Source organism: Chrysemys picta, chromosome 19 (assembly GCF_011386835.1).
Source record: "Chrysemys picta bellii isolate R12L10 chromosome 19, ASM1138683v2, whole genome shotgun sequence".
Classification (NCBI taxonomy): domain Eukaryota; kingdom Metazoa; phylum Chordata; order Testudines; family Emydidae; genus Chrysemys; species Chrysemys picta.
The window spans coordinates 7,433,547-7,449,846 of record NC_088809.1 but is presented as its reverse complement, the minus strand read 5'-3'; the positions used below and the strand labels follow the sequence as shown (position 1 = coordinate 7,449,846).

Here is a 16,300-nt window from a genome sequence, read left to right as displayed (position 1 = left end):
ATTGCAGGATCAGGGTAAAGTGCTGGCGTGGTCCAACCTGGAGTCTTGCTCTGCCTATCAGGAATAGGCATAGGAACCAACACAAACATTGTGAAATACAAAAAGCACCTCCATCATCTTTTAATCCATTAAATTACAAATAGCGTTACTTCATCACCCATTACACCAACAAGAACATTACTTGTTAAAGGATCAATTTAATTCATTTGCAGAGAATTTCATCACTTCCATTGGAAACAAAAACTCTTACCGAACATCCGGGCAATGATTCGGGGACGGGCTGAGATTCCTGCTCCAGCTTTCCAAGTACCCTATACACAGATCGCTTAGTCTGTGTCCGCCGTAGTAATCTCTCTTTGTCCATCATAATATGATCAATCTGAGTCAAGATTGAACGCTCAAAGGCACTGAAACCCTGCAACAACATTAACTAGTGTCAGATAATGCAGAAAGCTGCTGCTCAAGGCAGCAATGTTCCTTTATCTTTCCGTGTCAGTGGATAAGCAGACAATGTTCCTACTGGAGGAGTTGGAGTTTGGATTTTTGTTGTTGTTTTTTTAATACATATATATATATAAAAACCCAACAAAAAATAAACCACCAAAAAGATACTGCCCTGAGGAAAGCTAAAAGCCTGGCTTAATAGACAGGCTTCACTGTTCTAGCTCAGACAAACTTCTCAATGATTAATATTAACCCCTACATGCTGGGCCCTGGATCTCTGAGGACAAAATGAATTGCCAGCTGAATTCAAGTGTTCAGGTCTGTGTATTTACAATAAATCATGAAGTAAATAGGGAAATGTACAGACCATAAACAGTATCTTGTCTCCAGCTCATAACGGACTGATACCAGCTGCTTCAGAGGAAAGTGTGAGAAACATGATAGAAGGCAGTTCTGAAGTAATCTGCCCATGGGGAAAATTTCCTCCTAACCCTGCCAACTTAGAACCTGGCTTATGGCTTTGAAGCATGAGGCCTTATATCCCTTCCAAAAGCTTTGGGGATTTTTGTTTGTCATGGGCGTGTGTTTTAATTCTTACTATTGTAACTCTAGATGGAACAAGGAATGTTCCCATGTATGAATGGCATGAAACACTTCGGCTGCTGTCCCAACGTCTCCGGTAAATTTCTCTCTCTCACACACATACACACTTGCCTTCCCCAATTTGCCAGAAGCTAGTTTGGTCTTGTCATGCCACTTCTGCAAGGTGTTGTTCCGATACGTTCTGAAGTCAGCAAATCGCTTAGCCATGAATTCTGGATAGTCTTCCATCTCTAGCTTCCGTTTAGCGGGACCTTTCCGCCTCATCTGATCCTCACCTCCCATCTCTTCATCACTATCACTGGGGATCTCCTCATCACTAGACATTTAAAATAAAAAATAAAAAATAGAAACACTTTGAGGCAACGATTTGGAAACTCTCTTTAACAGCAACTCCTCTGATGATCATCTTGCCATCTTCTGTTAGTTATTCAGAAGTCAAGTCGCTGAACCCTCCCTCCCGCCACCAAAAGAAATTACAAAACACAAGCTCCCGGTAAAAACAGGAGAAGTTCAAATGCCATTTGTCTGCTGTGTCCATTACCCACACAGTAGGAGCTGGGGGAGCAGAGCTGAGATGGCGAAGGTCAAACCTTCTATGTTTTCCTATTTAAAAAGTTAACTGCCAGGTGGGCTTTAGCAAGGCCCAGACCCAGTCTTGTTCTGTATTTACCTCTCCACTTTTGATTGCTTCCCATCTACCAGATGCCTCGTGCCTGGATATTGATAGAGCAGCTCATCCTGGAGGTCCACTAATGCTCTCAGCAACGCCTTCAAGGCTTTATAACCTGCAGAAGAAGGAGACGCAGTGACAATTGCAGGTTGATCCCAGCTTCTGGTGAAGCCTCAGCGTGACTCTGGCTTCTCGTATTAAACCTACATTCCTGCCACAGATAGTGCAGGTCTTGGTAAGCCTCGTAGGCGACTGTTTTCACCAGCCCAGATTAAAATGTTGTTTAACATGTATGACTCATTCTTTTGTTACTGCCAAAACAACTGCACAGAAGGATATTCCTAGAAAAGAAGGAAGGGAGTGAGGGGCATTTTCTAAACTGCTGAGCGGTTACACATTGATCGGTCTATTTAACTGAGACACACAAGTTTGGGCTCAGGATCCTAAAAGATTAGCATACTGAAGTAGCAAGTACTGTGGGCTTAGGTATCTGATGGCACAAGGATATGACAACAGCCCCTTTTGCTGATTAATTCATTGCCCTCCTATGTTACTTTTTGCAGCAGGCACCAGCTTTGGTGTAAGAATATGAAGCAATTCCAGAGAGAGAGAATAACCATATGTATGTATCCTATCTACACGTGCAGGTGTAGGGGTGTGTGTGTGAGTGTGAGAGAGAGAGAGAGAACGAGAACTGCAGGCCTAGCGGTTTATAAGCAGAGAATGTCAGTCTCCAGGCCTGCCAACTGGGCACCCTTCACAAACCCTACATTCACTTAAAAAGACAGAGTGTAGTTAAACCAGAAGAGAATCAAGGCAGAAGTTTAAGGATTCTCCGCAGGCAGCTGTTTTCCAGACCACCTGCAGGCCCATTCGGTATCAATCAGCCAAAGACCTGGACAGTTGCTAATTCCTTCACGTAGCTGTGGAACAAAGTCCCTGTCGAGAGGAGCTTCCAATCTACAGGGACAAGCATTCGAAATCAGACAAGCCCAGGGTGATGGGGAGATGGATTTATCCAACAGTGGTACAGCAGCTCTCCCTAAAAAGGTAGGACATTAACACCCATAGGTTTCCCAGGAAAACTCTCTGTTACCTGGTTAATAAGAGCCTCTTTCCAGGCCTTGCCGGAACTCTCTGGAACTACAGTCTGAAGCATCACTTATTTTAGAGGCTGCCCACTGCTGCTATTACCAACAGGAGGCCAGAGGTCTTGGCATTCTAACTAGGCCTGTATCTGGGAACTGTTTCACAGGCATCTGCACCTCATTTGAAAGTGCGCTGCCTTCGCTTGTTTCTAGCCTGATTACCATCAATACAAATAGAAGAACACAGAAACAGGACTACTGGATTTCAACAGAGAGCTGAGAAGAGAATCCAGCAGAGAATCCCAGTGCTTGGGATTTCCAGTTCTTGCCGACATAACCATGCAAAGTTCTGTGGTTCCAGAAGTTACTCAAGCTACTACACGATGCTGGTGGGACAACTCCACTGAATTGGACCCCACCACTTCAGCAAGTTGTTTCCCTATTGTGGCTCCGCAAGGATGTTTCTTGTTCCAAGAAGCTTGTATTTGGTAATGGTACCCTGAGCATTATCTGAACATTTCATATTTCCCACAGGAAGGCAGTTGCAAGTGTCACTTAAAGGAGGAAGTAGATAGAACGGGCTGTGTTTGCGTGTGGAGTCAAATTTTATTTGTATGTTTGTAAATATTCAAAGCACATGCTGTTCTGGCCTTATTACCTATTATGACAACGGTAAGTACACAGATTTAGTTTGGGAAGCTAACCACGCTCACACACCTGGCACCTGTTGCAAAACATGCAATAGGTTGCCATCAATACTATAATTCAACCACTGCACGATGTCCGACACTCTGAGGAGTCTTTACAGCTTGATGTCCCTAACAAATTCAAGTACAATAAGCAATCACTGACAATCTGACCATCAGTCTGCAGAGCTGTGGCATCATAGCTCAAACATGTTCAGTCTCTTGCAAGGAAAAGCTTTATGAAGGTGTAGAATAGTCTTTCCTGGAGACAAAAAGCAAGCAAGAGACTAGATGCGATCTGAAGTGACCCAGACAGTTTCCCCTTAAAGGTTTGATCAAAAACAGATGATGTTGGCATTAGCCTGGGGACAACCTCTGTCATGTTCATAACCAAAGGCTAACAAAGGAAAGAAAGGTTCAGAGAGAACTAGAGAGCTGTCTCCTGAGGCTCTTAATGAATTTGGTTGTCCAGACTTGGTCCATTTAGATTGCAAATTCCTTGGGGCAGAGCAAGACCACATCTTCCTTGATAAGCACCACGCATATCCGCATCTAATCACAAAATACGTGGCCCGTTTCTAGACACTTCCTATCCAAGGCTCTCAAAGCCCTTCACAAAAGGGAGACAGGATAACACCACTTAATGTACAAATGGGAAACTGAGGCACAGAGAATAAATGGGTTGCTCACAGTTACACAGGAAGTCAATGGCAGAGCTGGGACTAGAACTCAGATCTTTTACCACAGACCATTCTACCTCTCTAACGAATCACAAAGGGCTAGGTCCTTACCTGGTGTAAAGTCAGTGGAGCTATTTCAATTGACAGCAGCTGAGGATCCGGTCCCAAATCCTTCCCTTACTTACTGGATAGCACAACAGGAAAGGGGTGGGGAGTATTTTATTTTAATTTAGCCTTTTTTTTTTTTTTTTTAAATGGGGGACACAGAAAACCATGGATAAAATCAGCAGCAAATCTTCATCAGTCACATGAAGGCAACGGAAGTGGAAATCAACCCAGACATGCCGGTGTCTCAATCTTTTGTATGTTCCGATTGCCGATATTAGCGCTGCCACAGAACCCGGATAAATGATGGCCCGACCTCAGTAGCAGTAATGTCAATGAAAAGACACTAGGAAGACTTTTGCTGCAGATCAGCAGTTAGGCTCATCCTCCTCCCGTACGTGGCTCATTATAGATACATTTTGACAGCTGTTCTATATAAACCTATTAACGGATTAGGTTGCCACACTCGTAAAACAGTCGTGTGTTAGCATCAAAACAATTCTAAGAGACAAACAGACCAAAGCCCTTAAAAATGCATCTGTGGTATGTAGTTAAAGCAAGGGCATCATTTGCAAGAGGCAAGTGCCCCCCGCCCTGAGTGCACAGCTTAAAACAGCAAAATCTTTTCCTGCAACCCAGCTAAATGTCCCCAGAGGTCCTGAACCCGCTTATTTTCTACCCGCTGTCTACCCTCCAGTGGCAATGCTAATTCACCCCAGGCGGCTTTGATCCTGTCTATTACAGCTGGAGTAGCACTCAAATTCTTCGGAGGTGTATCAGGGCTATTGCAAGCAGGCAAGGAATAAAGACAGGCTCAGGCTCCCTCAGGATATGAGATATGGACCCCAACAGAAGCGAGGATGGGAAGCAATTTTATCTGGAGTGAAGGGGGTGGGGAGGGCAGGTCAGACAATGACTGTGTGTCTACCCAGGTGGGAGGGCTAATTATTCCAGGCACTGACTTCATCATGAGCCTCTTACAGCTGGACTATTTCCATGCTTTCAATTCTTGTGTATTTAATGGCATTATTGGATAGGGTTCTGGGTGTGACTAGCAGGTGCCTAAGTGTGCTATAAACTCAGCCACACAAGCTGGTATCACCCCCTGATACTGCACTGGCTTATCCGTTTCAGCATTTAATTCCAAAATGGACTGTTTTCTAGCAAATCCACACACACACACACACACACACACACACACACACACACACCTTTGTCCTTTCTGCTTTTGGGAAAGGAACATTCTAACTCAGGAATGAAGACAGGGTGTAAACTACAGCAGTTTTATGATACAACCCAGGAAATGGGGAAGCAAGTCCCCCCGCCACCCCCACTCATTTAGCAGACTGTTTTTAAATGCTGTTCTTGGACTGAAATGGGCCACTAAAGCACACAAGCACACACAGTTTTTCTTAAGCATACCAGCACGTTAAAACAGTTTTCAGATTTAAAAATCTTTTGTTTCGACTCCTACCCTAATTTCCCTTTGGGGCAAAAAGAGAGTGCCCTCGCAATGTACCAGCGGGCATGGAGAACGCATCACAATTAGCCCTCATGGACATGACCATGCAATGGGGAGGGTTCCCAGGACCAGCAAATCTTTGCTAATTGTTACTATCTAGCGCTTTTTAAGACAGGTCGGCACCCGCAAATACATCTTGAGCAGCGATAAAACCTGGGCGAGGCTCACAACAAAGCTTCTGCCACTTACTCAGGTGTGAATTGACTTCAGTTTGAATTCCTAAACTAAGCAGTTTGCTTCTTGGACTCGCTGCCCCAGCTCTCTGTCAGCATTAACCATGTTTTGCCCTGCATCTGTTGTGTTCAGTTGACTACAGCTGTCTACGCTTTTCCTTGGCTCCCCGTTTCCTTCTCCAGCAGTACCCCCCCCTTAGACCCCAACGCTCAGTGAATAGAGACAGCATTCAGAGTGTAGCCTGAAGTCCCTTCATACAAAGCTAGTCTGAAGGCACTTTACAGAGCAGCTCTCTACTCCTGTTAGACCCTCTGCTTTCCCCCCCCCCCTTCCACGTGCTTTGTTGTTGCATTTTTTATTTAACTCACATTGTAATCTCCCTGGGGCCAGTACTGTGCCTTTTAATTACCCGTCAAGTGCTATGCATCTCTATGGGACTATATAATTACTGTCTTTATACTGGACCTCAAGACATTTGTGAAAAGTCCTCACATTAATAGTCTAAATTTCAAGTGATTTTGGGTGCCCAACTTAAGGAAACGGATTGTTGGAGGGCAGATGCTCAGCACTGTCTGAAAGAAGATGTGGCTTTAAGGTGCCCCAATATGGGAACTCAAAATCACTGCCCCGTTTGAAAACGTAGGCATGTAGCTTTCTGCTCCATACACGTGTACAACAATGGCAAAATAAAGCTGGGGATGCAGTAAGACCTGGGAGAACAGTACACAGCCACTTCTCCCAACCCTTTGCTCCCTGTACCACTTACTCCCGGTCTAAAAGTGCCATTTAAAAAAAAAAAAGAAAAAGAAAAAGATGATGTTGAATGGGAGGCGAGGTGAGAGGAAACGTTTACTGCTGCCACGCGAACAAGTGAAACGTGTTTTGAACCTACCATCCAGTTTAAATGGGAATCCTGAGACTGTCCCTAGCAAGAGGCCAACTCATAAGAGTCACTTTTAAGAGTCCACGGGAGTCCCTTTATTTTGTGTCCAGGAGTGAAAAAGTTGTTGCAGATCCAGAAGACAGCATATCAATCCAGCAAGAAAGCTGGGAGCCAATATCAGTAAATCAAACTGTGCCTTTCTGTTAATACTCTCTCATATGTTCTCATTTTATACATCCCTTTACCGAGTCAGAAAGTAGCCCTGGAGTATTTAAGCTCCATTCAGGGATAGCACTGCCATGTATCAAAGTGTCAGGAGACCCACCAGAGATGAAATCTGTCCTACTGCTCTCAAACCACAAAAAAAAAATCAATTTTGTCAATGCCAGAGCTTACAGGCACACTGGCTCTGTTGCTGGTCCTACCCCCTTGTTTGAATCAGTGGCGCTGGTTCCCGCATAAAGGATAACCAGGGCCAACCAGCCATACTTTGGCCAGCCTAGTTTAAAGTCAGAATGCAGACAGCTAGAGTAGAGACTGACACCCAAGTATAGCTGAATTGGTGTCGTACGCAGGAGGAGGGCTTCTTCACACTTATGTCACTGTAAGCCCAGCATCTCTACTGCAAGAGCGTCTCTCCCTAGAAAAATGGCCCGTTCACCTTTCCCCAGCACTAGGTGGGACCTCCCTTTGCCCCCGGCAGTGGCAGAGAACACTGGCAGCAATTTGTGTAGCAGCAAGGATAGGGCTCTCTGCAAGACCATTGAAGTCAATGGGACTAAGCGCATGCTTAAAGTTAAGCAAGTGCTGGAGGGCCAGATTTTCAAAGGTATTTAGGTGCTGAAAGATCCAGACAGACGCCTAACTGGGTTTTTTAAAAACACCCAGACACCTAAGTCCCCTCACACATTATTTCAGTGCTTCTTGTAGGGTAACAACAACATGTTTCCTCCCCGTTCTTATGTCATGGGATATGGAGGTCCTAGGATGAAATCCTGGCTCCCACGAAGGTCAATGGCAAAACTCCCAGTGCAAGTATACTAAGGAAAGCTCAGAGGTGCCACTGGAAAACAAAAGTCTGAAACGTCTAGGATAACAGATGCCCTCAGTTCTGTGTGGCAGCTGCTGGGTCACACTGCAAAGGCGACACTCCCCACCGAACCAAGCCAAAGAGTGGAAATGAGTCTGGAAGGGAAGAGGATTGTGGATTTGGGGTTAAGACACAGAGACTGAGGGGTAGATCTGGGTTCTGTTCCAAGCTACACCACAGACTTCCTGTGCCTCAGTTTCCCCACCTGTGACATGGAGATAATGGTAACCCCCTACCTCACAAGCGTAAGTTCATTAATGTTCATGGGCTACCAGTTACCATGGTGATAAACACCCTACAGAAAAGATGAATACATGAATCTCCTGTCTATGAAGATGAGATACCACCACGGGTAGGGCGGTGGGTTGAGGGGAGGGACAGCAATCAAAGAGGAGAACACAAGATAAAAATAGAGGATTATGTTCTACATCAATGGCTATATAGCCCATTACTATACTGAAATAAGCATGAGACATGTTACAGTGTGAACAGTAGCTATTACTGTAGTTGAGATTTCACACACACACACACACAGTTTTGGATTTTATATCATATACTACTTTGAAGAGCCCAAGAGGTGTAACAGCATGATACTGGTCGAACAAGCCTTCGTCCAAGGCTGGATTCTTCACCCACACAGAGCCCCATTGATGCTCATGCAGAGTTCTTTGTAGGCCTCACTAGAGCCTTATGCCGTAACCCCTCACTTAACGTCTTAGTTTTGTTCTTGAAAAATGCAACTTCAAGCCAAACAATGTTAAGCGAATCCAATTTCCCCATAATGTAAATATGGGGAGTTAGGTTCAAGGGAAATTATTTTTGCCAGACAAAAGACATTATATACATATAAAGTATGAGTTTTAAATAATTTTAAACAAACAATTTAATGCTGTACTCACCAATGATGATTGTGAAACTTGGTTGAGGCAGGGGCATAGTGGGGTCGGGGGCTTGCCCCGCTCCACCTGCCCGGTAGTGGGGTGGGGGGCTGCGGGCGGGCAGCCCCCGCATTCCCACCCCGCTCCCCGGCAGGAACCCCGGGCGGGCGGAGCAGGGGGAGCCCCCACACCCCAACCCAATCCCCGGCTGGAACGTCCACCATGCGGAGTAGGGCAAGCCCCCGCGCCCCAACCCGGATCCCGGTAGGAGGGGAGCCAAACAACATTATAAGGGACATTGCAGGACTTTAAAGGAATATGTTCTCTAATAGGTCAATGACCTAATAGTGAAAGAACGTTAACTGGGAGGACGTTAAGTGAGGAGTTACTGTATCGTCCATGATAGGGGAGAGGGATAGCTCAGTGGTTTGAGCATTGCCCTGCTAAACCCAGGGTTGCGAGTTCAATCCTTGAGGGGGCCACTTAGGGATCTGGGGCAAAATCAGTACTTGGTCCTGCTAGTGAAGGCAGGGGGCTGGACTCAATGACCTTTCAGAGTCCCTTCCAGTTCTATGAGATAAATAATATATTGAGATATATACCTATTATGATACAGTGAGCGGGGGTAAAATGGTAGAGAGAGAATGGAAGGGTAAAGGTGACAGAGATACAATCACTCAGTTACATCCTGGTGGTAAAATTAATTTGATATCTGCATAAACAAAAACATAATATACAGTCCCTGAGAGGCAACATGGTCCGATGGATAAAACACCCGACTGGGAATCAGGACACCTGACTCAGCCACTAAGCTGCTGTGCGACTGTAGGCAAGTCATTTAATCTCTCTGCGCCTGTTTCCCCATCTCCCTTTCTCCGTCTGTCCATTGACACTGTAAGCTCTTTGAGGCAAGGACTGTCTCACTCTGTGTTTGTACATATCCTAGCACGAGAGCGCCCATGGTATGCACATCATAATATGCGCATGTACAGTATGAGGCACACACATAACGGTTGTGTTTTGTTTCTATAGTGTGTACAGACACAGTGTATGCATATGCATATGGAAATTATTTCATTAAGCAAAACTACTATTGTGCACACAATACCAAATATGAAGGAGATGGATTTAAATTTTCTATGATTAGTCAACACCTAGCTGGCGTGATTAACAATTTTTTCCTCAGTTAAATCCGGGTATCTGGCATTGTAAGAATACCGCATGCACACACCCTTTTAGTTTTTTCCATATACCCACACAGAGTGCATTCAGCATGCACGCACACACAAACAAGTTTGATCAACACATGTATGTATTTAAACCTTGATATCCTTAGCAAAAGCTGACCTCCTGAAATCAGGAGAGGAAAAACTTGGAAATGCACTATGTTACCATTCCACAGATTGTGCAAAGCACCTAACAAACTGTTTCCATTATAGAAATAAAAAAAATATAAACAAAAATCAAACCCATAGTTTTTATTAAACTCAGTTATTAAACAAAACATCTTATCAGACATACATGTTTATCTGAACATTCTGATTAAGAGAGTATTTTCGCTCTTTTTAAATGACTCTGGGACTGAAGTTAAACTATAGGTCAAAATGACACTCAATACATTGGCCTGAGAACAATACTTCTCATTCATATCCACAAGCCAGCCACTTGCACTAGTCATCCCCAGCAATTAATCCCCCAAGAAACACATTTGATTAAATCTTTTCAAGCAAATCCTTTGCTTTGCTTTTGTTAGTTCACTTCTTGTCAACATCTATTAAAATATGCCTTTAATTCTCCCACAATCTTAAAAAACACCGATTCCACTGTCTTCAACTTTAATCAACTGTATGGCCGGCATTTTTCATTTCATAATAATGTGCTGTTTGGAATTCAAGAGGCAGGCTCAACATCAATCATTCGGCAAGAATTTTTCCACTGCAATAAATATGCAAATGAGGAAAGCCAGTCAGTCGTATTTCAGGCCCGACTTGCTAGTGTTTTAAAAAAGACACAAATTTATTAATTGCCGTTGGCCAGCGGAATCCTATTACTTTGGGCATTGATTACAAAGCTGTGTGAGTGATTATTGTGCAACTTGCGGGCTATCCAGGCATGAGGAAAAATTATTAAAGCAAGGCAGAGATTATCAACTCAGAATAACAATAAGCCTTAACATTTTAGGCCTTTAACTTCTTCAACAAAGAATTACGCGAGAGCTCCACTGTATCATAATTCTGAAGACTGTCAGTATTACTGTTGGAGCTTGTTCTATGTTCCCCACAGCAAAACAATGTTACCAGCCCGGAGGGGATGGGGGGGACCCTGCAAGGACACATTCCTTAACATGGACCATATGGGCAATAGTTTTTCTGTTATTCCCACGGTGTGGCCAACGGCAGGGGGAACAACCACTATATGGTGTAGCTAAGACTTCCACCATCATGAGGCTATCTTGGAATGTTGCAAGACCATTACACTTATTACACCCTGTTAGATGACTGGCTCCAAAAAAACAACAAAAAAGGGTACAAGAGAAAAAATACAGGGGTAAGTGTAAGAAGCGGCCCACAGTGCATTCAGCTTTGCTTTCAGCTTTCGGGGTCAGCTCCAATCCTTTTGGAATCAGAGAGCTGAATGGCCTGATGCTCAAGGTGCTGATAATTCATCTTCCCTGGATTTCAACTGGCTTGTAGCTACACAGCACATCTGAAAACCAGGCCGGAAATGTTTTGGAAGATAATCAAAGTTAAACACTTTTGGTGCCACCATAAGCGTTTGCCCTCTGGAGAAATGAGTTCTAGCAAATGATAGCTGGTGCATTTCACCCCCCGGCCAGAGGGCCAGGAAAAGGTCTATGCCTTTCGTCCTAAGCATATGTCTACAACGCACATAGGAGATGGGATTCCCAGCATAGACTCAAACGGAGCTAGCTTCAGTCCCTCTGCCCGCAATGGGAAATCACACCTCCCACCTGCAACACAGACATACCATTGTGCACAACGGGCGCAATGCTTCAGTCCCTAATCACGTAAAGAGTCCCACGCACTTCAATGGAATAATTTAGCCCATTGACTCCAATATTGCTACTCATCTGAGTACACGTAGTAGGATCAGGCATATAGAAGGAGCTTGTGAAAAGTATTTATATAGATTTTAAGGCCAGAAGGGACTATTAGATCATAGTATGACCTCCTGTGTAACACAGGAAAACAAATGACATTGATCAAGACAAGCAAAGAGTTTGCTACATGTGAGTTTTTAATCTCCAGTGATCTGATTGCCAGTTATATATATATGGAGATATACCTATCTCATAGAACTGGAAGGGAGCCTGAAAGGTCATTGAGTCCAGCCCCCTGCCTTCACTAGCAGGACCAAGTACTGATTTTTGCCCCACATCCCTAAGTGGCCTCCTTAAGGATTGAATCCACAAGCCTGGGTTTAGCAGGGCAATGCTCAAACCACTGAGCTATCCCTCCCCCGCATGAGTTGGCTAACATACTTGCATGTGCTAGTCTGGGTGCTCCACAAACCTTTACTCCGGTGTGTATTGGAACAAAGGTGTGTGGAGCATCTACACTAGTATGTACAAGCTTGTTAACTAACTCAAGTTAACTGGCAGTCAATTCACTCGAATAATTCTAATGCAGGCAAACCCTTTGTGTGTGCGCAAAGCATGGCAGACGCTTATTGTCAGGGGTCAAATTGCAGCATGTGAGCAAACAAAAAGTTGCCATTTTGTGCTCTAGAATCTAAGCTACATTTCTTTTAAAAAAAAAATAAACAAACCCCCAGCTCTCTCCAGAGCATACGGTTATGAAGGTAACCTTTAAAATGTGACCATTTCAACTTTTAATAAGGCTGGGGAAGGGGACTATACATGTTTTAAATCTAAGAACAAAAATCTGTTAAATAAGACTAAACAAAACAGGCTGGGGGCCTTCTCTTCCCATGCATCACTGCAAGATTTTCTTTAACAGTCCTGAACTCCATACCAAATAAATACTGTATGTCTCACTTCTCTAACATGAGCTCCAAACACTTTGCAAACAATGAATTATGCCTCAAAACATCTACCTTACCACTTCTAGGGCCCCGATCCTGCAACAAGATTTGAGTGGGCAGAACTGTGTACTTGCACGGTGCCCATTGCAGGACCAGGTTGTATGTCTGTATCCTCAATTAAAATCATAAGGGTGGTGAAGATATTGCAACAATTTAAGAGGTCTCCCTTTCCCCTAACTTGGCTTGAAACTGAAATCTGTATCTGTGAACATGCTTTTTACCTCATGCCCCCGCATCACACACACACACGTATGCCAAACGGTTGTCCATAAGCATGGGACAACTGGCCACCTTATTCATTTTAAGTCTGACCAACACCACTCCATCAAGACGCTGGTTTGCAAAAAAAAAAAAAAAATGGCACAAATTTTGGTCTGATCTAGCGCCAGTTGAAGTCAATGGAAAGACTCTGATCGACTTCGGCTCAGGCCCACAAAGAGAGTTACATGGGATATGTAATCAGAAAAAGGGATGGAAAGTGACATTTTGGGCCTACCAACCTTAGCCGCGTCCCTTTAAACAAAATACAACATTCCATGATTTGGTGAGTGCAAAGCTTTGTTATTTGCAAGGGTTTCTAGACAAATAACATGCCAGCTGAGCTATCTTCTTTTTACTGGCTTAGCCAGACCAAAATGATTGGACCTCAATACTGGAATCCAGATCTGCCCCTTACGGGTACATGCAAGGCTCCCATTAAGAACTTTGGGGCAGAAATGTGACCCTGTCTGACACTGAGTCATGGGGGGAGGGATAGCTCAGTGGTCTGAGCATTGGCCTGCTAAACCCAGGGTTGTGAGTTCAATCCTTGAGGGGGCCACTTAGGGATCTGGGGCAAAATCAGTACTTGGTCCTGCTAGTGAAGGCAGGGGACTGGACTCGATGACCTTTCAAGGTCCCTTCCAGTTCTAGGAGGTAGGTAGGTAACCTGGGGCAAATCACTTAAATCTATGCCTCAGTTTCCACCATTTCTGGAAAGCGGGGATAATGGTACCGACCCATCTCTGTATAAATCATTAAGATCCTCAGATGCAACTACAAAGAAGGGTGGATAATTATCCAATTTCAGTTTTAAAAGTTAGCCATGGTTAGAGATGATAAAATAGTGTGGCTGGAATTACTGGGAGTTCCCTTAGGCTCCTTTGATTAATCCCAGTCCACATGACTATGGCACACTTCATTCAAAAGCTCTTTGCCAACAAAATATGGAGAGCTCTGGGGAAGAGAGTGTATCCATCAGCCACACATATCATGCTCCACATCAGGAGGGGAGGATAAATATTTTGCCAAGGAAATTGGAACAGAAAGTGCCATGGCATCTCTAAAAACTAAAGCAAAGCAGATGGGACCTGGGTCTCATCCAGAATGACTCATGCCTAGTAAACGGTACTCAATTTATCTAGCCGTTATGGGGCTTTGGAATAGCTGAGGTGGTTTCCTGAAACACGAACGCACGTTCACAAAAGGGCTGTTCTCTGCAGGAATGGAGAAATGCGTGTTCTCAGGGGCTCGGTCGCAAAAATATTTACACTGGGAATTTAAAAAAAAAAAAAAAAAGGAAGATAAATATTCAAAGGAACGTCAATAAGAAGCCCAACAAAAATACCCCTCTTAAAAGATACTAAAAGTGAAATGAGAACAAACTGCCCAGGCAATATTCTGGAGTATCCTCTCCATCCCAGGCCCAATCCTGAAAGGTGCTGAGCACCCTCAACTCTCACTGAAAATAATGGGTGTTAAAATGCTGAGTCAGGCTCTGAGTTTGGGAATAAATGACCATCCCACATCCTCCACACTTCCTGACAGACTGCATGCACCCTCCTTTAAATTGGGACTTCCATTGGTCTGGACTCATGAAGAGAACATTAAGAATCATTTACATGTAAGCTGGCGGTATGGTTCATTTAATTCCCTACACCCCTCCGTTTTAAAATCGGCAGCATAATTTTCAGTTTGCTACACCAGAATGCTGAAGAAATTGGGGAGGGGGGTGTTACAGAATTTAAGTCCAGTTTGCCTAGGAGTACACATGTGGTTATTGGGGACTGATCTATCAGCCAGGTGATTTAATAAAACCGTCTTCCTTTGAGATTACGTGCTCAGTCCATGCATAGTATATTCAAAAATAACTGCACTGAGAAAAGCCTAGTGGGAGAAGATGAAACTGGTTTGGTATTGTGGAGATCACGTCTCATTCATAACTGGGATGACCTGATCTCCTGCATCATCTGATGCATAATAAGGGTGAGGCATCAAAAGATGTCTTCCTTTTCCAAAAAGAGATGAAGTATTCAAGAATATAAATGCAGAAGATCACAATCATACCACCCCGGGCTGTGATCTTGACAGGCACCAGTTTAACAAAGTTAGTACCCATAGAGGTGACATCCAATGAAAACCCAGGTAAAACAAATGCTGTTCCCCAGCGTGTGCCCAGGGCACACTGTGTCATTGGATGTGCTGTGCTGCAGAACAGATGTAGGTCAGAAGCCATGAGTTTAAGATCCCATAGTCATTTCTCACAAGAGTGGTTAACCCCTCTAAAATAGCCAGATCCCAATTCAGGCAATTAACGTAAACTCCACTGTAGCCTCAAGTGAGAGAGTTATCCTTCATTTCCCAACTCCACCCTAAAAGCGGCTACATTTCCACCCCAGAGATGGCTGAATTTCCATGGGCAAAGCGATCAGACTGCAAAGCACTTTTCGGGAAGGAAGGCCAATACCTCTTTGCATATCACGGAGCGCACCACAGACCCAGACTTGGGCAGTTCCTGGCAAGCCCTGAGAAGTTTTAGAACACACCTTTTTAGCTCTACTTTTCAATAAAATAGAATGAAATTGCAACCGTTGGCTGCTGTACCTGAGACATGTAACACTTTAGGAGATTAACTAATCAATGTGAAATATAGGTTAACCTGTAACTACTGACTTCGGATTTAAGGAAAGGGCGACAATAAGCTTCTGAGAACAGAGGTTCCCTTCCCACATAGTTTCTCTGCAGCTCACACTCTCTCCCCATCTTCAGGCAAAATTCATCCCCCGGCGGAGGGCTAACACAAGGTCTATTGCACTATTTACGTCCTATTCTGAGGGCTAAGGCCTGGTCTGCACTGCAGAGTTTTGCCAACATAGCTATGGCAACTATGAGTGTGGGGGGAAAAAATCCCACCCCCCCACTGACAAAGCTATGCTGACAGAAGAGCACGTCTATCGATTTACCTAACAGTCAGGGAGGTAGCGTAGCTATGCCAGCACAACTCCATCGGTTGGTTTACCTTGTATCTCTGCTAGGGGGCTCTGCCAAGCTAACCATCCTGGTAAAAATGAGAAAGGAAGCAATTTTTCAGTAATAGTGTGCTGTGACACTTTTGTATTTTTATGTCTGATTTTGTAAGCAAGTAGTTTTTAAG

At 44.2% G+C, this 16,300-nt stretch overlaps 1 protein-coding gene across 1 annotated transcript in view; it reads right to left on the bottom strand.

Moving 5' to 3' along the window:
• Positions 1-16,300, bottom strand: part of AATF (apoptosis antagonizing transcription factor) — an 82,840-nt gene that overhangs the window by 47,158 nt on the left and 19,382 nt on the right. The window contains exons 5-7 of the mRNA XM_008178827.4: positions 1,718-1,832; positions 1,159-1,363; positions 251-415 (exon numbers count right to left, since the gene is read on the bottom strand). Coding sequence (XP_008177049.2) covers positions 251-415; positions 1,159-1,363; positions 1,718-1,832 — 485 coding nt within the window. The remainder of the gene's footprint in view (positions 1-250; positions 416-1,158; positions 1,364-1,717; positions 1,833-16,300) is intronic.